Source organism: Marmota marmota, unplaced genomic scaffold, assembly GCF_001458135.2.
Source record: "Marmota marmota marmota unplaced genomic scaffold, marMar, whole genome shotgun sequence".
NCBI classification, from domain to species: Eukaryota; Metazoa; Chordata; class Mammalia; order Rodentia; family Sciuridae; genus Marmota; species Marmota marmota.
In genome coordinates this window covers 29,240,244-29,265,318 of record NW_026000082.1, presented here as the reverse complement: position 1 = coordinate 29,265,318, position 25,075 = coordinate 29,240,244, and the positions used below count along the sequence as shown (strand labels likewise).

Sequence of the window (25,075 nt, the reverse complement as noted above, 5' to 3'; positions counted from 1 at the left end):
TGCCTCAGCCTCCTGAGTTGCTGGGATTACAGGCATTCTCCAGAACCCCCAGCTCAGTTAACTTCTGAGATATAACAAACCACTCAGAAATGTAGTGGCTCAAAACTACAACTAGACACTTGGCCCCCATTTATATAGTTAAGTAACTGGGCTGGACTCAGCTGGGAGCGTCTCTGTGGACTGAATTCAGCTGAAGCTGGCACATGCTCATTCATGCATCTGCAATCAGCTAGCTCTGGCCCACAGCTGGACAAGGCACCCTGGAATTTTCTTCCATCCGACTAGGACGCGTCATCTTGCAGCAGGAAGCTTGGGCCTGTCTGCATAGAGGTTCCTAGTCCCAAGAGAAATGAGGCGAAGCCAAGGTGCCCAGGCACATTTCAAGCTTCTGCTTCTTACTGAATCAAGAACAGAGGCAACTATCCAAGGGAGGTTAGATACAGGAAGGGCTCCGGTGGAGATTAAGATGAAGAGCGTTTTGCATGTGAAGTGTTTAGACACACATGGTGGCTTGTTAGTACACGATGATCGCTAACTCTGACTATTGTCTTATGAAATGAGAGTAGGACCTGATGCTCGGTAGGACCTGTTCAAGGCAGGCCTCCTTTAAACAGGGAGGATCTGCTTCAGCCTCTCTCTGGACACTGACCTCTTCACCACCTGGCAGTGCTCTCCTACTCACGCAGACACACAGAAGTGGGAGTCTCCCCCACAGCTGTGAGGTCAGTCTGCAGTCAGATTACAATCCAAGCCCAGGTCTGTGTGGGACTCCAGAGCTTTCTACCTGCTTCACTCTTTAATCAGTCATGTGGCCAGGACATCCGGCCTGGGGACTGTATGTGTCGTGGGTCTAAAATGCCATAGCTGGAAGAAAATATTTGTTTTGGTGTCTCCTCCAGCACTGACAATTTTCTGCTTGCATTTTCTGTTGTTTGGCTCGGATGAATAGCAGTTTTCGTCTTTGCTCTGTGTTATCATGTACACAGAACTGTTGCTGAGGGAGCTAACAGCACGCTTGCTTAGTCATTATTCTGGGAAGGGGTGCCAGCCAGTCAATAGCCTTTATTTTTATACAACTCTGCACACTGCAAATGCAGGAATAATGCACAGCATTTGAGTACAGAGCCACGATCAGACACCTATCATTTCTGGAGGTGGGCGAAGCAGAGGTGGCAGCGTGGAGCTGAAGCCCTGGAGCCCCAGCACAGATTCTAACTAGCTTCCTTTGTCAAGAGCCCAGGAGCTGGATTGCTCTCCCTGAATGATTCACTGGATAGAGTCTGATAGATTTTTTTTTTTTTTAACCAATCTGAAGGAGAAAGCAAACAGCACAGGAGAGGTGCCAGGACCAGCAAAACTTCTCAGGAAAAAAAAAATAAAATCTTTTTAAAGATAGATTTCAGAAAATGAAGGTTTAACATCAAACTCAGCAAAGTCATGCACGGTGTGCAAAATGGTCCCGTGAGCCCCCAAGTGATCGCTCTGAGTCTCTGCCAGTTGCACAGGGGACTGCTTTTGAAAAGGTTGGGAGGGCCAAGCAGGGTCATCTGATCAGCTCATGGGATGCCAGGCCAGAGGTGGAACAGGGGATAGAAGGGCAGAAAAAGGATCCAAAACTAAACCAGTAGAGAAAGCCGGGGCCCTCTGGCCTGAGAAAGGAACAGGTGTGTGCACCAGGGAATTAAAGAGATCTGAGGGGCCAGCAAGGGTAAATGTAAGTGAGCCCGTTCATTCATTCGATCATTCAAAAGTACTTACGGAGCTGGAGATTTGTGTCAGGCTCTGTTCTAGGCTCAGAGGCCCGCATGGTGAACTGCCCTTGAGGAATGCATTTAATTATGGAGAGTGTAGACGTAAAAATAATACTATATGACAGTGATAGACACTGTGGAGAAAATAAGCAAGTTGATGCCTAGCGAGAGCCTAGTAAGTGGTGAAGGGGCTTTTTAAAAAATGGGTAGGAAAGGCCACTTTGAGAACATGATGCTTGAACCCAGGCCTGAATAAAGAAGAGGAGCCAGTTCAGGGAGAATGGGGGTGAGGCATTCCAAAAGAAGTGCAAAGTCCCTGGGGCTGGATTGAACTTGGCATTTCAAGGAAGAGATAAAAGACCCAGGTGGCTGGAAGAAGGGGGAGATGGGGCCAGTCTGAGTAGTGTCCTAGAGATCAGAAAGGAGGGTGAATTTTATCCTGTGTGCAATGAGAACCCACAAGAGGGTTTTAAGCAGGGGAACGGTTTGATCTGTGTTCTGAGAATATCCTCACTCTGTGGGGCATGCAGTTTTCCAGAACAAATAAGAACAAGCAAATCTTATTTTCTTGGGTGTGGAGGGCGCAAGGTTGGGGAGGCCCTGGGACCAGGGACTTCTAACTCTGGCAAATCTTGATTGCAGCGGGGCTTCTTGATAAAGGCTCTTCTCATGGAGGAGTGGAGCAGGGATGATAGTATTGGATTGATTTATTCCCCCAGAAGTGTTGATCCAGGATTACCGTCAGGCTGGGAGGAGGGTCTCCAGCAGTGTCCCCACGGCCTTGCCCCGGACTCTCTGCCGTTCAACATTTCTATCTGTAAATTGGCGGAAGACTCGGAAGATGTGCTCGTCAGACATGCAGCTGACACGGAGCTGTCAGGGACAGCTAATGCCACGGATGACAGGCTCAAGATTCGGCGTGATGATCCTCCCGAGGCTGGAGTGATGGGATGAGAGCAGCCACATCCCTGATTGCATTCAGATCGGGAGAAAAACCCAGCCGGGGAGACCTCGCTGGAGAACTCCCCCTGGAAAGGAAGCCCCGGCTGGGGCGGGAGGAGGGAGCCAGGGCAGCTGGACCAGACAGCGCCCCACACCATCTCCTCCCTCTCCCAGTGACAAGATCTGTGGCCTTTCAGACATTCTTTGTGAGCCACCTGTGGGCACCTGGCTTCCCATCTGGCCTTTGGTGAACTCATGACAAATGATGCCCTGGGGTGGCCTTTCAGGGTACAACCAGGGTGGACACCTGTTCTTGGCACACAGCTGCTCCTTCTAGGAATGCCACTTAGATTCTAAGAGTCCCTGTGGTGTGTCCAGGGGAGAATGACCTGAGGCGGTGGGGTCTGGAAGCTGGGAGGGAAGTGAGTATCTTCTCAGATGCCACAAGGACTGCAGAGTAGAAATGGAGAAGGTGCCTTCTCCGTTGCTCCAGGTACCCACAGCAGTGCGCCGGGCGCACTGTAACTGAGAGCTGACCACTGATAGTAATGGCATTATAGCGATGATGCCACAGACATTTCTCCAGGGCTTGCTATGCACCAGGCTCATGCTGAGTATTTTGCATAACTCATCTCTAAGCAGTCTCATGGTCTGACCTTGAGAGGTAGGTGTTATCGGCACTTGACAGAGGAGAAATAAAAGGCTTAGCTGGCAGCTATCTAGGGGCAGTACTAGGATTCGCACCCAAGGCTTCCTGGTTCCTCTCTAGCTGCCTGGCTTCTGGGTTGGGTGGGCTGGGAGTGTCCACTTAAGTGCTAAAAAGGGACCATGCCCAGAATTTTTTGATACAAAGACCTCAGGACCCCAAGGGTCTTTTAGGAGCTGCTTTTCTGCTCTGTGATTCAGTAGTGAGGTGTGTGTGTGTGTGTGTGTGTGTGTATGTGTACTTTCATTAAAAATAAAAACAACAGAAACTAAATGTAGACAAAAGTAGAGTGGCTTGCGTGTGGCGATCCCATGTGTCTTCCCCAGCTTTAGTGGTGATCAGCATATGCAAAGTGAGACCAATCTTGTTTGATCTGTCAGGCCCTCCTTCTCTGCTGGATTAGTCTAAAGGCGATGCCAGACATGATTTTATCTGTAAATACTTTCCTGGGTATCTCTGAGAGATAAGTACTCATTTTTTTTTTTGTTATTGTTGTTTAAGTAGAACCACAATGCCATTATCACAGTTTTTAAAAATTAACATAATTGAAATGAGTCTTTCAAATCCAGAAAAGCTATTGGCATATGGCTGGCTTTGCAAGGTACTGGGGGTGGGGGCAGGGAGGGAAGGCAGATGCTATTCCTTCAAATGCCCCGTTCCTGGGGATGGAGACTCACTTGTTTGCTTTGGGAGGAGGAGGAGGAGGGGGAGGAGGAGGAAGAGGATCTGAAACTTGGGGCCACAGATTGGCAACCTCTTTATTCTGATTGTTCCCAGGGGCACAGCAGTGAGAGTAGGACCTATTTATAGCCCTAAGTCTAGACATGAGAAGGAGGCAAAAGGAAGGGGAGAAGTGAGGGGGTAGTGGAGAGGGAGAGGAAGGAGAAAATCCAGAGCAGGGACTGGCCCCACATCACCATCACGCAGCCTGATGGCCCTCTGGGGGGCGTGGCCGGTCCAGCTCATACCAGCATGTGCTGAGTGAGCTCAAGTGTGGATTCCCCCTCCACATCCTCCCCTCCATCCCAGGAGGCGAGCGTCACTGTCATTTTACTGGAGAGGATGCTGAGATTCCCGGGTCTGGCAGGAAATAAGAATGGTGACCAGGTTCAAACCCAGGTCCGTTTTTCTGGAGGGGGCTTGCTCCTAGCCTCACTGAGGTGCTGAAAGGATGGGAGCCTCAGGGCTCAGAAGATTCATACACACTCCCTACATATTTTTTGGCACAAGCACCCTGACTCCCCACTCCCTACCTCAGAACCCATGTGCCTCCGCAGGACCCAGTAACTATAAAGGGTAAAGGGTTCATGCTGGGATAGCAGGGAGCCTCTAGACTACACCAAACGCCCATTCTGGTGGGTGGTCAATGCGGGGGCCACTGCTCTGATGCTGTGTGTGCTGACACATGAATCATGTGCCTTTCTGCTCCTGTCCAGGTGTACATGTGTCAAACACACACGAGTATGTGTATGTCCATTGTGTGTATGTGCGCGTGTGCCTGTGCATGCACACGCACTCGCATGCAGACCCCTACACAAAAACAGCATTGCCAGGAAGGCAAGACCCCTGCTGGGGCACTCCATGGGCACTGTTTTGGGGTCACCAGTGCCCTCTCCACTCATGGGGTCTGCCTTTCATCATCTTCTTCCTCAGTATCCCCAGGGCTAGCGTGCTGAGCAGTTTTTTAGGTGTTCGAGGTGTAGGCCACCTCACCCGGCCCTCACAGGAGCCCACCAAGTCGGAGAACAGATGGTGGTAAGCTCAGTGCCTCTGGTGCCCCTGAGAGTGCCAGGCAAGAAGGTGCCCCTTGCCAGGGATGATGGCAGGAAGGTGGGGCTGAGGACTGGCAGCAATCAGGAACCTAGTGTCCCTGGGACCACCAGAGGCCATTGGGCTTCTGCTGGCCAGCAATGTCTATGCAGGTGTCCAGGTCTGAGTTACAGGTGGAGGCCAGTGGTTGGGCATCGGGAGATCCTTAGGAATCAGCGTAGGGACCACTCAACTGCTGGCACCAGCCATGACTGAGGTGAGGCCAGTCCAGGGTCCATGATCTTGCCAGAAAAGTGCCAGCAAGGAGGGACTCAGGTAGCCTCAGGGCTACAGTGTAGATCTGGGGTCTAGGGGCCAAGCCAGACTGTCAGTCTTTTTTTTTTTTTTTTTGCTTGAGAAAGCAATAGGCTTCCCTCAACAGGAAACATGTTTCCATCAAGTGTTGCATCCGCCCCCTTTCCCTGGGGCCCGTGTCCTGCTGTAGAGCCACCCCTTGGTGAGCAGACACTCTCACTGCCTCTCTCTCTGACCTGTTTGCAGAGCTCTGGAACTCAGCAGCGGCAAGGATGAGATCTCCCTGTTGGTGGAGCAGGAGTTCTTGAGTCTCACCAAAGAGCACCTCATCCTGGTCAAAGAGAGCTCAGGGGACCTGGCAGCACCGGGAGGCATTCCCCAAGGGACCAGAGAACCAGTTCCTTGTATTCTCGCACCTCCTTTGGTGGCTGGTAGCAGTGAGCGCCCTGGAGCCTCCATCATTGCTGGTGACAACCTGCGGGAGCAGAAGGTGGCCGGGTCTGTGATTGGCAGCCGGCAGGACTGCGATTCTGCCCTGTCGACGGTGACAGGCATCTTGCGTGCTGCCAAGATCAAAGGGACCGAGGATGGGGGCCACAGCCTGGGTGCCTCCAACTCAGAGATCAGCAAGCTCCTGGCCCAGTTTCCACTGAAGTCCACGGAGATGTCCAAGACCCCCGACAACAAGATGGTGCTGGAGGAGGCAAGGGTCATCAAGGACTTCCTGCAGAACAGCATGTTCAGTGGCTCTGGGAGCTTCAGGGAGCCTACAGGGCTGGGCCCATTCCTGCTGCTGCCACCCCCACCTCCTCCTGCACCCCCCGACAAACTCTTGGAGCTCCCTGCTCAGAAGAGGCAGCTCCCCGTGTTTGCTAAGATCTGCTCCAAGGCTGAGTCTGACCCCACCCTGGAGGGGCACCACTCGATGGGTGAGTGGGGCTGGGATCAGGGGTACAGAGTGGGCCTGCGTGGAGGCGGCCTCCTAGGAAGCCGTCGGGGCCACGGCACACACACAAAGCATCATTGGGTGAAGCAGGAAAAAGCAGCCTCTCTGGTGGGCACAGGCTCCCAGGTGCAGGCTGTTCTCAGTCCCTGCAGGCCTGCTCTGCTGGATGCCCATGGGCAGGGCACAGCTTGTGTGAGCAAATGCAGAGCCCCTGATCCAGACCACTTTGGGAAGAGGGATCGGTACCATGTATGTAGTAACTGGCTCCATGTTTTGACTCCACCAGGAAGAAAGTATTTACCCTAGCTGGGTCCACGGTGGGGCTGAGGCTGCCTCATGGAGATGGTTGGAGAGGAATTTGATTGGCAGCTGGGGTCACTTAGCTTGGGATGGAGGCACCTGTTCTGGCCCTTAGGTCTAGTTCTCACTCTCTCTGGGGCAGAAAGTGGATGCATAAGTTTTCATGGCTCAGCCTGTTGGTCCTGGGATCTGCTACCCAGATACCTCTCACATTTCCCTCTCCCCTTAGATTCTGTCTTTTGTCCTGATCTAGCCATTCAGACTAGTTGGTTCCAAGAAGTCAGACTGATGGCAGAGGCATTTGCCCACATTGAGCAGTTACTAGGGGAATATATCATATTCATGCCAACCAAAGAAGAATCACCCCCAGTCTGTCAGCATGGGTGGATAACAGAGATGCCCGTATCACGAGGGCCCACATTCATCTCCCTGAGAGAATAAGAACACAATCACCCCTGAGAACATTCTGTATTCTGAGCACTGTCTGGAGTCCAGAACAATGGAGCCAGGGATCACCAGCTGGATTCAGTGTTAGGAAGGCCTGGGAGAGCCAGAGAGCTTTGAGATGATGGGCTTTGGGGGTTGTGGGGGGGGGGAAGGGTTGAGCTCTTGGCCGGGGGAAGGGCCTTCCTCCCCCTCCTTCTGGAATCACCCATGGATGCATTCTTACCAGATGCGGCTGTGGGATTGGAAGTGGTCCTGCCCACCCACCCTCCTGACCATTTGTGTCTGCGTGTACAAATATATGGGCAAAATGGTGCCAAAGAGAGCTTTACCAGTGTAGGTGTGTTTGTTAGAGAAAAATGCAGAGGGGGTGAATCTGTTTGTGTCTGGGTGTACATGTCGACATATGTGTCTGTCCTGTGTATAGTCGTGTACATGCAGGAGAGGCAGAGGAGAAACAGGCAGGAACGTGAGCACTGTGTGTACCCAGGTCTCGGAGGAGGGGCCCTCGTAGGTGTGTGTGGGGCTGCAGGTGTGTGTTTTCTCTGAGGAAAGGGCTATTATTAGTGGGTGTGTTATTTCAGCAAACTAGCTGGAGGCAGAACAGCAAGAAGAGAAACTCTTAGAAGAGACTCTGGGCATGCATTTTACTAAAAACACCGCTGGCTTCCAAACTGGCCCAGGCTGGAGCAGCTCTCCTCTGCTGGGACAGTTCTGGGAAGGCAGACCCAGTTGGGCACATGCTCAGCCCTCAAGGCCACTGGGTTGGAGGTCCTAGAACTGGTGGGATCAGGTCCACTTCTTCTGATCCCTCTGTGACCAGAGTCCGAAGGTGCCTGCAGTGTGTCCAGCACAGAGCATTGCCATCTAGTCAGCAGGTGGAAGTTTCCATGCCAATCTCTGGGGAGCTTCAGATACCATCAGATGGTGGAAGGAATGAAGGGGCTGGCAGGAAAAGACCCTCTTCTCTGCTTCAACCAGAGCAGTGCTTTAAAATATATATATATATATATATATATATATATATATATATATATATATATATGTATGTACATACAGTTGTCCCTCCAAATGTTGGTTCCAGGGCTCTCTTTAGATGCCCAAATCCACAGATGCTCAAGTTCCTCATTTAAAATGGCATCTAACTCGTGCACACCCTCCTACCTACTCCACACCATCTTTAGAGGATCTACGATACCTAATAGGATGTAAATGTTAGCTATTCTGTTGCTCTACTGTGCTGTTTAGGAATCATTGACAAGAAAAAAAAATGTCTGCCCATGTTCAGTACAGATACAATTTTTTAAACATTTTTTTTAGTTATAGATGGACACAATCTTTGTTTCATCTATTTATTTATCTTTATGTGGTGCTGAGGATCGAACCCAGTGCCTCACGTACGTGAGGCAAGCGCTCTGCCACTGAGCTACAACCCCAGCCCCAGATACAATTTTTTTTTAGAGCATTTTCCATCACTGTTCCACACACATGCATTTAATTTCATTTGAAGAAAGAGTTGCAAGGCTAAAAGGACATGGGGGTGAGAGCGCAGTGGGGGGGCCCCCCACTGTGTGCAGACAGTCCTTGCACTGGGGGATGGATGCTTGGTCTATTTGGAGCGAGTCCTGAGTCTGGCTCTGATTGTGTCCTTCCTGCATCTCTTTGATGCTTCCCAGTCTCTGTCCATAGTCACCCAGGCCTGTCGCACCCTCCTCTCAGGTACCCCTGCATGCAAAGCCTAGCTGCACCCCACTTCCTTCTGGGAATATAAAGGACCCTCTCAGATAGAAGTGATCTCAGCCACCATCTTCTCCCATTGTGTACTTCTGTCACCTCGTGGTGCCCATCTGCCTTGTCCTGGAGCTATTCTGGGCATGTCTCTCTCTTCTTCCTTGTTGTGAGCTCCTGCAGGGCAGAGTCTGGCTCTGACTCATCCCTGTGTCCCCAGCACTCAGGGCAGGGCCTGGCACTGACAAGAGAGCCGAGCTGCCTGTGAGCAACACAGCCGAGGTGGAGTCCATGGTGAGGGAGCAAACCGTGGGGCTCAGACCCTGTGTCCTGCAGGGACACGTGTCTTCCCCCCTAAGCTGCGCACCCCCTGATGGCGAAAACTGCCCAAGTCATCCTTATATCCCCTGACTGGCACTGTGGAAGGAAGGAAGGAGGGAAGATGAGGATGGATGGATGGATGAATGGATGGATGGACAGACATCTGGATCATGAGACAGGAAGGCCAGAAGGGGCAGTGGTCAGGGAAAGCCTGAGAGAGAGACTGTGGTTCCACTAGGCTGAGGGAGAGTCTGCAGGCCAGTCGGAGCCTCGGGTGAGTACTATGGAAGACCTGTCACCTGGTTCATAAGAAGATGCTCCCTGCATCTAGCACTTGGTACCCCGGGAGCATTGACTCCGTTTCTCTCCTGCTCCAGAACGGAATCCTGGCAGCAAGGAGCTGGCCAAGGGTCGAGAGAGCCTCTTCCTCAGCCAGTGGCCCCAGAGCCGGAAGGACAGCTGCAGTGAGGAGGGTTGCATTGACCCAGTGGGCACCATGTCCACCAAGAAGCCTGCATGGCCGGCCAAGAAGAACCTGCTTTATGAGTTCCTTGGTGCCACCAAGAACCCGAGCGGACAGCTGAGGCTTCGCAGCAAAGTGGAGATGGATGGGCTGGAGCTGAAACGTAAGCTGACCTAGCCAGCAAGGACCCCGAGGGAGGGACCTCAGAGACCTCTTAGACCCAGGCGTGGCTCTGTCTTAACCAGGGCCAGTCACTGCCTTTCCTTGATGTCAGGATTTTTAAATCGTAGAACCGGGGAAATGGCTTTTTCCATACGTTCCTTGTGGGAAATAAAATTATAGAGATAGGTAGTTGGCTTCCAGGGGTCATGTGGGCATTTTCAGTGGTTGATTTTGAATACAGCCCTAACCCAGAATTATACCCTAGCTTCTCAAAATGCCCAAGCCAAAGGGAAAAAAAAATCCCTGCTTTCAATCACTTTCACGTGGATATATTTCAAGTCCCTGCTCTCTCTTCGTGCTCCTCTCCAGTCGTTTCAGTCAAAAACTCCTTTCTAAAAATGATGCCAGATGGAGGGGAAACCGAGGGCCCATTTCTGATCTCATAAGCCCCCTGGGACACAGATGTTTCTCAGGAAGCAATTCATATCCAGAAAACTCATTCTTCTGGACTAATTTAGAGCCACTCACACCGAATTATCCTGTTTTAAAATATTTTAAAAGTCATTCCCAGATAGACACAATACCTATCCGAGATACAGTCCCTGCTGAGCGTATGGTCCTGGTGGACTGGTGGGGGGCTGTTTGAAGGGTTTGATCCAAATGAATTCCAGTGACATAGCACTTGTTTGCATGACATAGCTAGATTTTTCTAAAGCACCTGGAAGAATTTGCTTTTTAAGTTGGGAACATATAGCAATGCGGGTTGCTGTATCCCTTGCTAAACCGCCCCCCCAGCCCCCCCCCCACCCCGATTAGCCAATGATGGAAAGAGAAGCTCCAAGCCAGACCCTGCTGGGATCCCTTTCAGATTGGCAAGGTGTGAACTGATGATGTTTTCCTGTGGTTGGAAATTCACCAGGACTTTGAAGGACCCTCTTGGAGCTTTAAAGCCCCTGACCTCTGAGAATCTCTGGGGAGGGGAAGAGACTGAAGGCCTCCTGGCCTATCCCTGCCTCAAACACTGAACGCCTTTACCTCTCCTGTGACTTGCAGTTAACCCTCCAGTTACAGTGGCCGACAAGAACAACCTTAAGTTCACAGGGAACGTTTTCACCCCACGCTTTGCCACAGCCTTGACCTCCACGACAGTGAACCAGCCTTTCTGGCTCAACCTGAACTGCCCGCCTCCGCCGGTGTTCACCAATCACTCCACTTTCCCGCAGTATCAGGTGAGTGGGGCGGCTGGACTCTGCCTGCAGTCATCCCACCTGGGCTCCACACCACGACCGGGTGTGGCTTGTAGGGAGCCTATTTCACAAAGAGCCCTTGGGCGCCCTTTGAATGCCATTTTCTTACCCCAGAGGCTCCCAGGGAATGACAACAGGACACTCTCAACTTGTTACCTTGTCTGTTGCTATTTTTGTTGTGACCAGATCACTTGCTACACACACACACACACACACACACACACTCACACACACACACACATACCACACACACACACTTCACACCATGCTGATTATTCCAGAGCTCTTTAAGAGTCTTGGCTGGTTAAGTGCTTGGTCCCCCGGAACAGGAGGATGGCATAGTCCTTATTTCCCACCTACCTCCTGCGATTCCTTTAAAATTAGATGGCCTTCATCTTGGATGACTTGGGACCATCTCAGCTTAGGCATTTGGTCCCAGAATGATTACTAAGGACATCCCCGTTCACTCCCCAGTGTTGTGGTTTGGAGGTCAAATGGTGACCATCTTATTTAAACTGTATCTGAGTAGCCTTTGCTTGTACCAGCCAAGGTGGCTGGACATGCATTCTTGGTCTTAGGCTCCTCGTTAAGAAGGAATTAGTGACCAGACAGAAAGGAAAGGTAAAGCACTTGTAGCAGGGTTTGAAATTTCACTCACAGAACTTATTTATGCAGGGAAAATGTAGTTTCTTTATTTTGTCCATTTAACTTAATATCCCTTAAGAGCTGCAGCCCACTCAGTAGAAGGAGGGAAGAATCAAATAAATGTCCACTCTAGTTTAAGACTTTGTCCAATCCAATAACTGAAACAGTCCCTCTAGGTAGTGCTCAGGTGTTCCCCCCCCCCCCAGGAAAGATGCTCGGCATTTAAGATTTCTGTCTCCGGTTCCCCTTCCTCGTTCCTTTCCAGAGTGGCTCGTAGTTGTGTGGGGAGGTGCGGGTCCTTGGGGTTTGGATGTCCAGGAGTTTGGCCATCAGCTGTACCCTCCTGGTCCAGCAAAGCCTGGAAAGGGAAAAGAGGAAAAGCAAAAGGAAATACACTCGTATTCAGTTTATTTTCCTCCACGTCCCTTCCCCTTTCACCACCCCCTTGGCACCTGAGCCATTTCCTTCTTTGCAAGAGAGCACCAACCTTGAGGCTTAGATGTGCAGGGCAGAAGCAGGTCTCTTCCACTCTAGGTAAGACCCGCCTAGCTGGCCCATCAGGCTTAGCTCCTGGATCCCAAAGGGTTCTGTTTCTCTGTTCCTCTGTTTTGTTTTTAAGCTTGTCTGTTTGCTAAAGAGAACAAGTGGCCACGGAGAGGCCAGGGCTTGCAGTGCAGGGTGATCTAAGGGGAGATGAAAGCCTGCCCATCTCCCATCAGCCACCCTGTCTTTACACAGGTCCTGAGAGAAACGTGTCGCTCCTTGATTCACGGACTCCTTCACCAGTGTTCTTCTACCCTTGCATTTGAGGCTTGCTTATTCATGGTTTATTTATTTCACTATTTAGTGATTTACCCATTTCTATTTACTCATGCACTTAAGGAATTTTAAAAAAACCTTTGCTCCACGCTTTTATAAGCAGAGTGTTGGGCTAGGTGAGAGGATTCAAAGATGACCAAGAAGTACATCACAGACCAGCAGACGCCCCTCCACCTCCGAGGGAGGAACAGTCACAGGGTTGTAGGTGGTGCGCACACATCCACTCTCAGACGCGCCCGGGGAGCGCACCGTGGAAAGCTAATTTGCAATGGTTGGCTGTGCTAAGTCTGGGTGGCATCACTTTGCGGTGTTGATTTCTTCCGCCTTGACTTTTTTGGAGTGGGCGAGAAATGGACATATTGTCAGAGCATGACGTTCCCCTGTCTTCAGAGAGGCAGAGGTTTGCATTGCAGGGTTTACTCTGACAAGGTTCCCCAGCCTCTGGGCAGGAGCAGTGGAAGGGGTCCTCTGGCTCGGAGGACCCGCTGGGTTCCGTGAGGCAGTTCACACACTGAGTGGGCACAGCTGAAGGGGGCCATGCAAAGAGTTGACCCTCCCAGGAAGTAACAACAGACAGCATAATTTACCTTCTGGAAGCTTCTCAAGATCTCATAATGCTGTGTAGCTTCAAAACAGCTGATCAAGGGGTCTGAGATGATGGAAGGCAGATTTCAAAATTGGTAGATTTGGATAGAACGATCCTGCTGCTTCCAAACTGTGTGGCCGTGGGCAGGTTAATTAGCTGCTCTGAGTCCCAGGTTCTTCCTTTGTGAGATGGGTTTCATTGTAATCATAGCAACAGCAGCAGAAGCAGCACAGATTGATCTGGGGTAAGGATTGAGCCCAGGGATGGGAACAGGCCGTAAAAGCTGAAGTGTGAGATGGAGTGGATTTTGATGTTGTCATTACTTAGCCCTGATCTTCCAAGAAAATGGGGTCGGGGGTCTCCACAATCCTTGAAGTGGCAGAAGATGACAAATGGGGTCTACTCTCTTCCGGCTTTTTCCCCACGCGGCATTAGGAATAAATCCAATTTACTCAGAGCTCCTTGGTAGAGGGACCAGAGGTGAGGAGGAGGAAGTCTCGTGCATAGAGGAGGCCCAGCGGCTCCCCCGGATTCTTAGCATAAAAGAACTCTGCTCCGGATAATGAAGAGGGAGGCTGGGTAGCTGAAGGACACAGCCTCAAGCAAACAAGAGTTTACCCTAGCCCGAGTTTACAAAATTGCAATTGTAGACGTGCTATTCTAACAACCGCAAGTGTCCTTGAAGTCAGATGGTGTTGCTTATCCTGTTGACTGTGGCCCTTGTGTCCTGAAGTCAAGGATCGGGTGGGCAGCTGCTCTCCTCCGCAGGTCCTGGGGCCGAGGTGGGTGGGGTGGAGGTGGCCACCTGTCCTCTGCTGGGCAAGGTGGAAGGCAGGGTTAAGTGCTAAAGGGGTCCATGGGGGAGGGGTGAGACAGGGGAGGGACACTCAGCCACCTGCTCAGTGGCCTTGCAGCAGCAGACTGAGAGCTGAGAATGGGCGAGGCCACTCACTCTGTGTGACTTCTTTGTCCAGGCTCAGGACAAGGTGGGTGTCACGGGGACCCCAGTGGGTCATAAAGGTAAGGCTGCTAGCTTCAGGGCTTGGAGTACAGGGGAGAGGGTGGGAGCTGGTTTGTGGTGAAGGGCTGGCTGGTGGATGTGGAAGAGATCACCGCAGGAATGTCTTGTTGTGGGGGAACAGAGAGTGGGGTGAGGCTCTGAGAGCACGTGTTCTCTTGGGGACCTAGAAGGTGGGGCAGCGGGAGCTGAGGGACTCCCCCCACCACTCCAGGTCAGGGGTCCCGCAGCTTTTCATGAGGAGCTTGGGAGAGTCAAGGGCAGAGTTCTGCCCCACCCCTTTGGTAACTGGCACAAACTGAGCCCAGAATGGAGGCAGCACCTCAGAGTGCAGAGGCTGGGGGGGGGAGGTCCTGGCTGGGAGGTGCTTTGGGCTTTGAGCCTTGTGTGGGGGAGGGGGCAGGTAAGGTGGGCAGACAGAACCTGAGACTGGAGGGCTCATGGGCTGCATGCAATGTGTGTGTGTGTGTATCTTGTGTCTGGGTGGGAACAAATGTACACCCCAAAGAACCCACACCCTGACAGAATTGTGAATAAAATTTTCATAAGCTGCCAGAAAGCCTTTTCAAGGGAGGGGTCAGTGGGAGATGATAGACAGACCTAACATTTACCAAGTCCTTACTCTGTGCTGGGCACTGTTCTCGGCTCTTTAAATGCATTAATTCATTTATCCCCACACTAACCCCCCCCACACACACACACACACTCACACTTACATGGATGTACCTGGATATCTCATGTGTTAGGGCAGGAATGGGGCCTGGGGAAAGCACTTAGCAAAGGTGTGCAGACAGCAACAGAGAATGTGGCTTTCTTCATGGGCTTTGCAGGCCTGAACACACATAATTCTGTAGACAAGGAAAAAGGCTCAGAGAGGCCAAGCAGCTTGCTCCCAGTCACAGAGCCACTGCAGGGCAGATCTGGGATTTAGGAGGCAGTTTAAACATTATGAAGACTGCCTAAGTGGGGCTTCCCGGCAGCATGAGTTGGGCTCATCTTGGCCTAAACCTAGGTGGCCTCAGGCAGCGACAGGTGGAGTGTGATGGGACGAGCTCACTTCTGTCTGCAGGTGTGGGGGCCAGGCATGGCTGCAGCCCTTGCCCAGAAACACCAAGCCCCTCTCTTCCTGTCTCCCCAGGGCCTGCACCCCCAGCGCTCAGCCAGGACACCCTATCAGCAGCCTGTGCACCCCCAGCTGGGGTGTTACTCCCGACAGGTGAGTATGAGTATGGATGAGCCCAGGGGCACTTAACCACTAAGCTACATCCCAGCCCTCTTTTTTTTTTTTTTTTTTTTAAATTTTGAGACAGCTTCTCACTAAGTTGCTTAGGGCCATGCTAAGGTGCTCAAGCTGGTCTTGAACTTGCGACCTTCCTGCCTCAGCCTCCAGAGTCACTGGAGTTACAGACATCAGTTCTGAATGTTGATTTCTCATTCCAAGTTGACAGGTTGGCTGAACTGGGCTGTGGATCAGGTTCCTTCCTGTTCCTTGCATTCGTCCTTTGGGTCTGGGCTGAAGCTGCAGGAGTTGTTGCTCGTCCTGTGTTAGGTGGCAGGAGCACAGGAGGTGCAGAGCTGGTGCGTGGTGACTGCCACCCACCTTCCACTGACCAAAGCCAATCACAGTCTGCCCTGCATCAGTGGTGCAGGGAGTCCCATCCCCGCCGTGTAGGCTTGACCGTTAAGATACAGGACACCCAGTGAAATTCGAATTTCAGATAAGCAGTGAAAACGTTTTAGGCATGTCCTATACTTATGCTAAAAACTTATTCATTGTTTACCTGAAATTCAAATTTCACTGGGTGTCCTGCAGTCTTATTGGCTAAAGCTGGCAAGGTTACGTCCACAGGTAGGTTGGGATGAATACCTGTCGGACAATCACAGAGTGGCAGAATTAGGGCTTGACCTCTGCAGTCCCAGGCGCCCAGTCACCTGCCTTAGCGCCTCTTGTATACAGATACACAGAGACAGAGACAGCAATGCAAACACACACGCAGAGCATGTATACTTACAGATACAGGCGTACATACGCCCCCAGGCTGCCTGAGTGAACGTGCATGCAGGTGCACACACAGATGGTCTTGGGGCAGGAATGGGAGTGTGAGGAAAGGTGCTGAGGATGAGGGTGTAGAGGGCACCAGAGTCCAGCCTGCCACAGGGCCTGGCACCTCACACTCAGATGGGCACCCCACACCCAACTCCAGATTCTTCTGCCTCTCCTTCCTCTTCACAGATCCCTCTACTTTCTCTGCAAACTGCACCTCTGACCTGGAATATGCTAGAATGTTCCGGAAGGTAGAGAAGTATTCATGGGTGTAGGGCACTTTATTCCTTGGGTCAGGACTGCTTGGTCAGCAGTAGGAGCTCTTTGCATCCTGAGATGAAGCGGGGATGAGAGAGACCCCCTTCGGGAATTCCTGGTCCATCACCTCCACCCTAGCAACAGTGACATCTCCCACCTGGTTCCAGTCCTTGTCGACAATTGTGTGTATATGCCTGTGTATATTTGAGAAAAGTAATATAAAACATGGTAAAAAAGAATTTAAACACCTAGAGGCAATCCTTGCTTATGTGTCTTTCCAGTGGCATCTATTTATATAAACATTTTTATACAAATGTGGCATTCAGGGCACACTGATCTGTTACTTTTGTCAGTGAGGGGTATATTTAGAGATGGTTCCAGAGAAACATACAAAGCCCTGTTTGATGGCTTTGATTGGTTCTGTGGAATCCTGGGTACATTTCTGCACACAGCATGCGTGTGCCCTGGGACCAGCTTCATCCCTTCATCTCTTCCAGGCTCAGGGCCTTCCCCTGCCATGAAGACCAGAGGTATCTCCTTCCGTGTGCCCCACAGGGTCTGCCTGGGAGGTGCTCTCCTGTGCCCTTTCTGGAAGCTCCTGGCATGCTGGTCCTTTGGGGTTCTGGTGCCTGTGTCTGTACCAGACCCTGAATCTCTTCTCTGAGGATGATGGCAAGGACCAGGGCAGGAGCTCTGCCTCTGGAGAGAACATAGAGAACAATGTTGGAGGAGGGCACAGGCTCTGGGCTCTCCCTGCTGGGGTTCTGACCCCAGCTCAGAACTGGAGATGTTCACTGAGCAAGTCACTTCACTTCTCTGAACCTCATCAGTTTCCTCATCTCCAAAATGGGAATGATCATGGCTGCCTCCCAGGGCTGTATGCAGGGCCCACACATCCTAGGAACTCCGTGAGCGTTAGCCTAGTGGGTGTTTATCAGACAAAGGCATGCAGGGCAAGAGAGGGCTGTCCCGGGGCACTGGGACTCAAGCCTTCCTGTTGAAGTGGAAATCAAGAAGCTTCCCCAGTCTTGGCTGAAAGTCCCCTTAGCACACAGGGGGTCAAGATAATCACACAGCTTCAGATGAGAGAAGGTTTTCTTCCATTTGAAGCTGTGAGTAGAGAACAGAGGGCTCAGGATGTGGTGGGTTCCCACCACTTCAGGTGAGCAGATGCTTAGTGGTCCCCCTTTTCACCTCCCCAGTCCCCTGTTTGTTGCATTCATTTAACATTTTTGTTGTGGGGAGGATACATCGACTGAGCCCAGGGTCTCGGCTGCTGAGCTATATCCCAGCTCTTTTTATTTTTTATTTTGAGTCGGGGTCTTACTAAGTTGCCCGAGCTGGCCTCCAACTTGAGATTCTCCTGCCTCAGTCTCCTGAGGAGCTGGGATTACAGGCGTGAGCCATTGCACCTGGCTCATTTAGCATGTATTTACTGAGAAGCCACTGTCTAACCCACCCCAAATGGGACAGTGGCAGGCACTGTCTTGGAGTCATAGCAATATCAGCAAGTAAGACGGATGATCCCTTATTGGGAGCAGGAAAGCTGGAGCCCTGGTTGATGGTGGGAGCTTGTTCCACGTAGTCTCAGAAACCCCACTGGGTTCCTGCCTTTCCCTTGGATTTGACCTGAACCCATTGCCCATTTTTTTGCCTTATCTCCTCTACTCACACAGACCAATATGGTAGCCACTAGCTTTGTGTAGCTATTTAAGCTTAAATACATTTAAATAAAAAATCTTACTTAAATGAATTAAAATAAAAAAATTCAAAATTCACCTCCTTGTTCACACCAGGCAGATTTCAAGTGCTCAGTAACCGTATGTGGCTGGTGATTGCCACAGTGGGCAGCACAGATAGGGAACATGCCTGCCATCACCAGTGTGTCCAGTGGGTGGGCTGTCTTGGACTTGGTGTCTATTGAGATCCTAAGATAGAAGCCAGCATTGTGTACATTCCAAGATTTGAATAAAAACTTAAATAATGAACAAGAACCTTTGGGAATGGTTATTGAGGTAGGAAGGCAGGGAAAAGAATGGAAATACAATTTAATGGCTATTTATTTTGTGCCCGTCTCTACTTATATCAACTGACTCCATTTCCACACAAGGTAGAGAGTGTCTGCCCATCTGACAGATGCGGGACCCAAGACTTAGATACGATAGGTAACTTGCCAAGCTGACTGCAGAAGTCGAGCTCGGGGCTTGTCCCACCCCACCATACTGTCTTTTGTGGACCCTGCAGTGACTTAACTGGGGCATGGAGTGGTGTCCGCTGGAGTTTGGGTTAGGGCTGAGAAATGGTGACCCTGCCCCTCTCTCCTCTCTGACCTGCAGGTGACACCATACAACCCCCCACAGATGGGACAGCAGATGGGACAGCAGATCTTCCGCTCGTCCTACACCCCCCTGTTAAGCTACATCCCCTTCGTCCAGCCCAACTATCCATACCCGCAGAGGACGCCTCAAAAGCTGTCCACCAACCCTCGAGACCCTTCCCCCATGGCAGGAGATGGGCCGCAGTACCTCTTCCCCCAAGGATATGGGTGAGTCCTCAGCCCACACTGGGGGTCGGACTTGTATCCAGGGAGCTGCTGGGATGGGGGCGAGTGGGGTGGGCTCCACAGAGCCTTTCTTGGTATGCGAGGACCTGGTGTGGGGAGGTGAGCAGAGTCTAGATCCTGGGAGGCCCCTCTGTTTGGGAGCGTGGCCCTACAGTCCAGTGGCAATTGTCCAGGTAGAAGCCAATGGGCACCCTGCCCCACAGACGGCAGGTGGAGAGCTTGACCACATTCCCTACCCACTTGCTGAGTTTTAAAACAGGACATGCCCAGGTGATTCTCTGGCTGTCCCTCCACAGGCTTCACCCTAAAGCCCCCACCAGCCTAATCCACCCCCCCCCAACATCCCATTGACTTCCGGGCGGCCCTGCTGAAGGGCCTTCACCTGCTTATCAGAGCTGCTCACGCTTTTCCACCACAGCCCCCAACAGCACAGAGACTCTCATTTCCTGGGATAATCTGAGGGCTTAGCAGAAAACAGCCAACACTAACTCCATGTTTGAGCTGACAATTCCATTCAAATTTAACATGCAGTTGAGTAACACATTTGTGTTTGTTTTAATATAATAATGGCTAGCCACTCGTCGCACCCACCAAATCTTCAACTGATATCGACGTTCCAAGAGACAGGCCGCGCCGTGTCATCCCCGGGGTCTCCCAGGCACACGATGGGGCATCTGTGCCCCAGTTTGAGAAATTCACTTAATAGGATTAGAATCCGACTCTGTGACCTGACATTGATTCCCATCCTCACAGACCCTTCCCTGTAGTGTCCCTCCCACATTCCCCAACCCCCCTTCTTTCAATCTGCATGTCCCCTGAATGTCTGGTTAAAAGGGATAAATGTTAGCAAGAGGTTTCTGCAGTCAGATCTGTTTGGGGAAAGCTGTGAGAAACAAAGATAAACAGATTTCTTAACTGTTGGAATTCTCAGATCATTTAATTTCCTAGGGTGCATGGGAAATGTTCAAGAAGGTGGTCGATAGTGTGGTTTGAACGTGATATCCACAGCCCCTTTTATCTCTTTCTTTCTCTCTTCCTCCCTCCCTCCCTCCCCACTTCCCTTCCTTCTTTTTGTAGAGCACCTCCTGGTGGGTTGCACCCAACACACCTCCCATGCGCTGTGCTAATTCCTGGAGTTAATTTGAATTTAGCCTGCAGGGGACCTGCACACGAATAGGAAAGACAGGAATAGGAAAGAGAGTTGAGAACAGATGAGACCTGAGCCCAAGGATGTCAGTGCCCAGGCAACTTGGGAAGACCATCAAGGTGGCCTGAGGCCAGAGGCAGGAGCCCTCCAGGATGGGAGGTTCGGGTGCATTCCAGGCTGGAAGAGAGAGACCCCCCCCAGGCAGGAAGGAACAGGGCAAGCCCAAGGCCTGAGGATAAAGGCTGCTAGTGGTGGAAGTATTAGATTTGTTCCTGAAAAAGGTGGAAAACAGGATTAGAAAAGGGAGATTGGGGTTGGATTATTAAAGGCTTTTGGCTGCTTGGCCTGAGGATCCATGGAAGATGTGTGCACATCCGAGTGAATTGGCACCGCAGTGAACAAGACGCAATGTGTTCTTCTCTCAAGGAGCTCACATTCTAGGGGAGGAGAGAGACAACAAGGAGATAAACACACCTGTGAAGTCAGGTGCCGGGGAGGAGGGGACGGAGAATCAAGGGAGGTCTCTTGAGCTGAGATCTAAATGAGAGAAGGAGCCATGCATATATATGGGGAGCAGAAAGAATAGAGTGTAAAGGCTCCCAGATGGAACGTGTGGCTGGGTCCCAGTGAGAGCTGGAAGCGGGGGGTGAGAAATGGAATCTGCAGGCCAGGGCAGGGCCAGACAGACAGGATGTGGTGGGCATGGGCCGTTCCAAGAACAGTGGGAAGCCAGGAAGACTTTTAAATGGGTGAGGACATGTCCTAAATTTCTGTATACAACAGAACACATTAGCCAACGTACGGACTCTGAGGGTGAGAAGTGGTGCAGGGGATCAGGTTAGGAGCCTTTTTCTGCTGTGCGGTGACCACAGGAAAGAGGACAATTGAAAAGATCTGGGATGTTCATCTTCTTGGCAAAGTTGATGGGATTCGATGGTAGGATGTGGACTATGGAAAGGGAAGAACCCGGCATGATCTCCAGGTTCTGGACTTGTGTGCATGGATGAGTGGCCACCGCAAGATGCTGAGGCGAACATGACTAAAGCAAGGATCTGTTTGGTCTTTAACGGGGTGCTGTGACACACACCGGTGATCCCAGCTACTGGGGAGGCTGAGGCAGGAGGATCTCAAGTCTGAGGCCAGCCTGGGTCAGCTTAGCAAGATCCTGTCTCGAAATTTTTAAAAAGAGAGAGAGAAAGAAAAGCGTGAGGTGGTAGGTGGTGGGGTACTAGGAATGGAGCTCATTGGTAGGGCACTTGCCTGGCATGAGTGAGACTCTAGTCCAATCCCAGTACTGCAGAGCTTGGTCTTGGACATGTGAACTTGGAGATGCTTGTTAGATAATTGATGAACAGGTGGATATAGGAGTCTAGAGCTCAGCGGACAGATTGGGGCTGGGAATAAATGTGGGAGTCATTAGCATATTGATGATATTTCAAGAATGGGATGGAATGGAATGAAAGGGGGTGGGATGAGATGGCCAGGGAATGTATGTGTGTAGAGAAGCTCTTCAGGCCCAAGGACTGAGCCCCCAGCAGGTGGAGGAAAGGCTGGAGCTTGGAAGAACCAGCAGAGGATTTAAGAAGGATCCTCTAGTGAGGTGGGAGAAAGAGTAGGAGGCTCAGGAAGAGTCCCGGAAAGCAGGAAGCATTTCCTGGAGGAGAGTGTGGGATCTCGGTGGTGGAAAGCCAAACGGGGCACTATCCCAGGGAACCCAGGCTCCTTGAGTGCAGAGCACGAGGAGGCGTTGGGGGCTTCTGAGCAAGCAGTGCCGAGTGAATGGAGAGCCAGGTGAGGCTGCACCAGGCAGAGAGGATGTGAGGGCCTAACTGGAGAGCTGGGTCTGGGGGACAGGGAAGGCAGGAAGCAAGAGACTAAAGCGTAGGAAGTGGGAGAGGAAGGAGCAAGGGGCCTCCCTGTTGTCAGGGAAGGAGGGGGAGTTTGCATACTTTTATCAAGGCAGGATGGCCGCATAATTGGTTTTCCAAGCAGTAATGAACTTGAGAGTTAAAGGGGCATTAGTAATTATTACACTGTGAACAACATTGCAGAGGCTGTCCCAGGCAAACCAGGGCACAGGATCAACCACACTGGAGAAGCCAGGCCAGCTGTTGCTCCTCCTCCTCCTCCTCCTCCAGGAAGCATTCCTTGATAGTTCTAGTCCACACCATTGCTCCTCCTCCTGACCCTCTAGCATGCACCCATCCTGTCCAGCCCAAGCCCTTGGCAGTTTGTCTGATTGTAAGTTCTGAACCTGGAGAAGTGAGATGCATGGGGTGTGGCAATCAGAGACCACATGTGTCAGGAACCGTGGTTACGGATCATCGTCATGGGTTACAACCTTCATTGTATCAATCAGAGTGGAATCCAAGGTATTCTTAAAATAACATCATTTTTAATTAATTATGCTCCAGTATGATTTTTGAAAGAGAGGAAAAGAGGTATGATTTACCACTGGTATTAATTATGCATTAGGCACCTACCTTGTGCCGGGTGCTGGATACAAGGTGAACAGCCCAGATTCCTCTTCGTGGAACTTGTTTGAGTGAGAAGGGTATGAAACAAAGCCGGACTGGCCCATGGATGCTCACAGTGAGCAACAGATGCCCTTACCCGCAGAGGCATTATAAATTAATGCAGTGGTCTGTCTCCATCGCTTCTTCCCTCCCCTCCCCACCTCCCCTTTGATTGTTACATCAATTCATGGGAGGGGTGCCTTGAACGTGAATCTCATCTGAAATATGCATCTGCCCAACTGGAAAGTGGTTGAGAATCCCTGGATTAGATTAAATCTAGCCATTTGCTCTGCTGCAATTTGCAGTGAGCTCTGTTCCCATTATTCCCATCATTCAAAGTATCCTAGCAGATGGGTAAAGAAATTGCAATGAGATCCCAGAAGATGAGTACATCATTCCCATCTGGAGAGGCCAGCAAGCTTCCCAGAGGAGGGGGCTTTAGAGCCCTATTTTGAAGTACGAATAGGAGTGTGTCTGGAGAGAAAGCAGAGGCGTGTGCGTCGCTGCTCTTACCAGGTGAGGCTCACAGCTTCTGTGTTCTTCCTTGAGCGTTTAGTAAATACCCAGGCACCTGGCAAGGCTTGCTTCTCAGACTGGTCTTGAAATGGAGCAGCCTAACTCAGCGAAGTGAGCAGGGATGTTGTGCTGGGATTGTCTGGACTCTGAGATCTAATGCTAGGAACCTGCCCTGTCTTTTCTGATTTTCCTGAAAGCACAGCTAGCCCCGTAAGGCAGTGGAGTGGTCACAGACATACAGGTAAGGTGCTCAGAGAGGGATTCCCAGCTCTGTGGTCCTGGCATGGGACGAGTGTAGGCTCCATAGAAGTAATCCTCAGAGGCTCCCAGGGTCTTCCTGGTCCAAGTTAGTGGCAGGAGAAGCTCTTTATTGTCCTCTAATTATGTCATTTTAATATTTTATTTCCCCAGAGTCAACACTTTTTTTTTTATTATTATTATGCTAAAGCTTTCAGCCTGCAAGTCTGTCACGGTCTTCACAGTCTTTGACAGCCAAAAAATTAATATGTTCTGTTCTTTTTTCTAATCTCTCCAATAACATCAGGAATCTCATCATGGAATCCATCCTTCCTCTCTTTCAGGTTTGGCTCGACGTCTGGTGGGCCCCTGATGAACAGCCCCTATTTTTCCTCCAGTGGGAATGGCATAAATTTTTAGACTTCCTTCTCTTTTCCTTCTTCCATGCTTAGCCCTTGGATCAGGGCTAAGGGCGCTGGAATTCTGGATTCTGCAACTGCTTGGTATGAAGTTTTGAAAGCCAAGGTTCCGACCAGGTCACAGGCAGAAAACAGCAAGACCAGATGCATCTGCTGACCGGCACTCACACATAGCACACACCCTCTTGTTCATACCTGTTCAACCACACATGCACCCGTATTTAGGTAACATGAGTGATTTTTTTTGTTTGTTTTTGTTGTTGTTGGTAAAAAATAGAAGTAAGATACTTAATTTTAGAAAGTTTGTATTTTATGATAAAACTATGAGCTGCATGAATTGGCATGTGTCTCTTTATTTTTGTTACAATTTGCATAATCTTCACCCCTCATTTTCCCCATAAGACTCAACATTTCTTCAGGATCTGAAAAGAGACCAGGGGCTGGAGTCTTCCCAGTGCTGCTCTCTCAGGGATGGCAAGTTTGAGGGCTTCTCTCTTTTCCTCTGGGACCCACTCATTTCCCAACAACCCAGTTTATGCATCTTAAGAATAGACATCATAAAAGGAATATGTCCAATTTCTCTTCCAAGTTCCCTTAGAACTAATGCCTCTCCCTTTCTTCATGGTCTCTCTTGGACACAAGATGGGAAAATGTGTCCTGGAAAATAATGTCGAAATAAATCCTAAATGCCATCTGTATCCAGTGATTGGACTTCAGTGCCAACCTCCAGGTTAATCTCACACCATACCTAACAGTACTCTCCTTGGATAACAGCTCTTATCCGTGACTTCAGAAATGATATTGAGGGCCTCCTGATCATGTTGGTGGAGGGCACCAATCCAGGAAGAGGAGAGAAAATGAATCGGTGATGGCACGTGTTCTTTAACTCTGAGTCTACACCAGTGGCAGGCATCGCTAATCAATGATGGCATTCTGTTCCCCTGAGCCTGGACAGAGCCACAGATCCGTTCTCCTCATGGTGCTCCAGGCAGCCGTCACTCACCAGACTTGAAATAAAGCCTATGTGTTGTGCTTCCACAAACTCTAACAAGAGGAAATGAATCAGGGGTTGATGTAAGGATGCACAACCCTGATAGTGAGCCCCACAATGAGAGCCAGTTCTGAGCTCTTGTCCTAATGCCAGCGAGAGCCTGGGGAACTGAAGACACCAGTATCTTGGGATGAGCTCAGCCAGTGTCCACACAGTGTTTCTCTTGACCACATGGTGTGGTG

At 50.7% G+C, this 25,075-nt stretch overlaps 1 protein-coding gene across 1 annotated transcript in view; it reads left to right on the top strand.

Moving 5' to 3' along the window:
- CUNH1orf94 (chromosome unknown C1orf94 homolog) overlaps positions 1–24,179 on the top strand; it is a 35,512-nt gene extending 11,333 nt beyond the window's left edge. The window contains exons 2-7 of the mRNA XM_048782725.1: positions 5,710–6,392; positions 9,580–9,828; positions 10,881–11,056; positions 15,281–15,358; positions 18,781–18,989; positions 23,768–24,179. Of these exons, the coding sequence (XP_048638682.1) occupies positions 5,710–6,392; positions 9,580–9,828; positions 10,881–11,056; positions 15,281–15,358; positions 18,781–18,989; positions 23,768–23,843 (1,471 nt within the window). The 3' untranslated portion in view covers positions 23,844–24,179. The remainder of the gene's footprint in view (positions 1–5,709; positions 6,393–9,579; positions 9,829–10,880; positions 11,057–15,280; positions 15,359–18,780; positions 18,990–23,767) is intronic.
- The last annotated feature ends 896 nt before the right edge of the window (positions 24,180–25,075 follow it).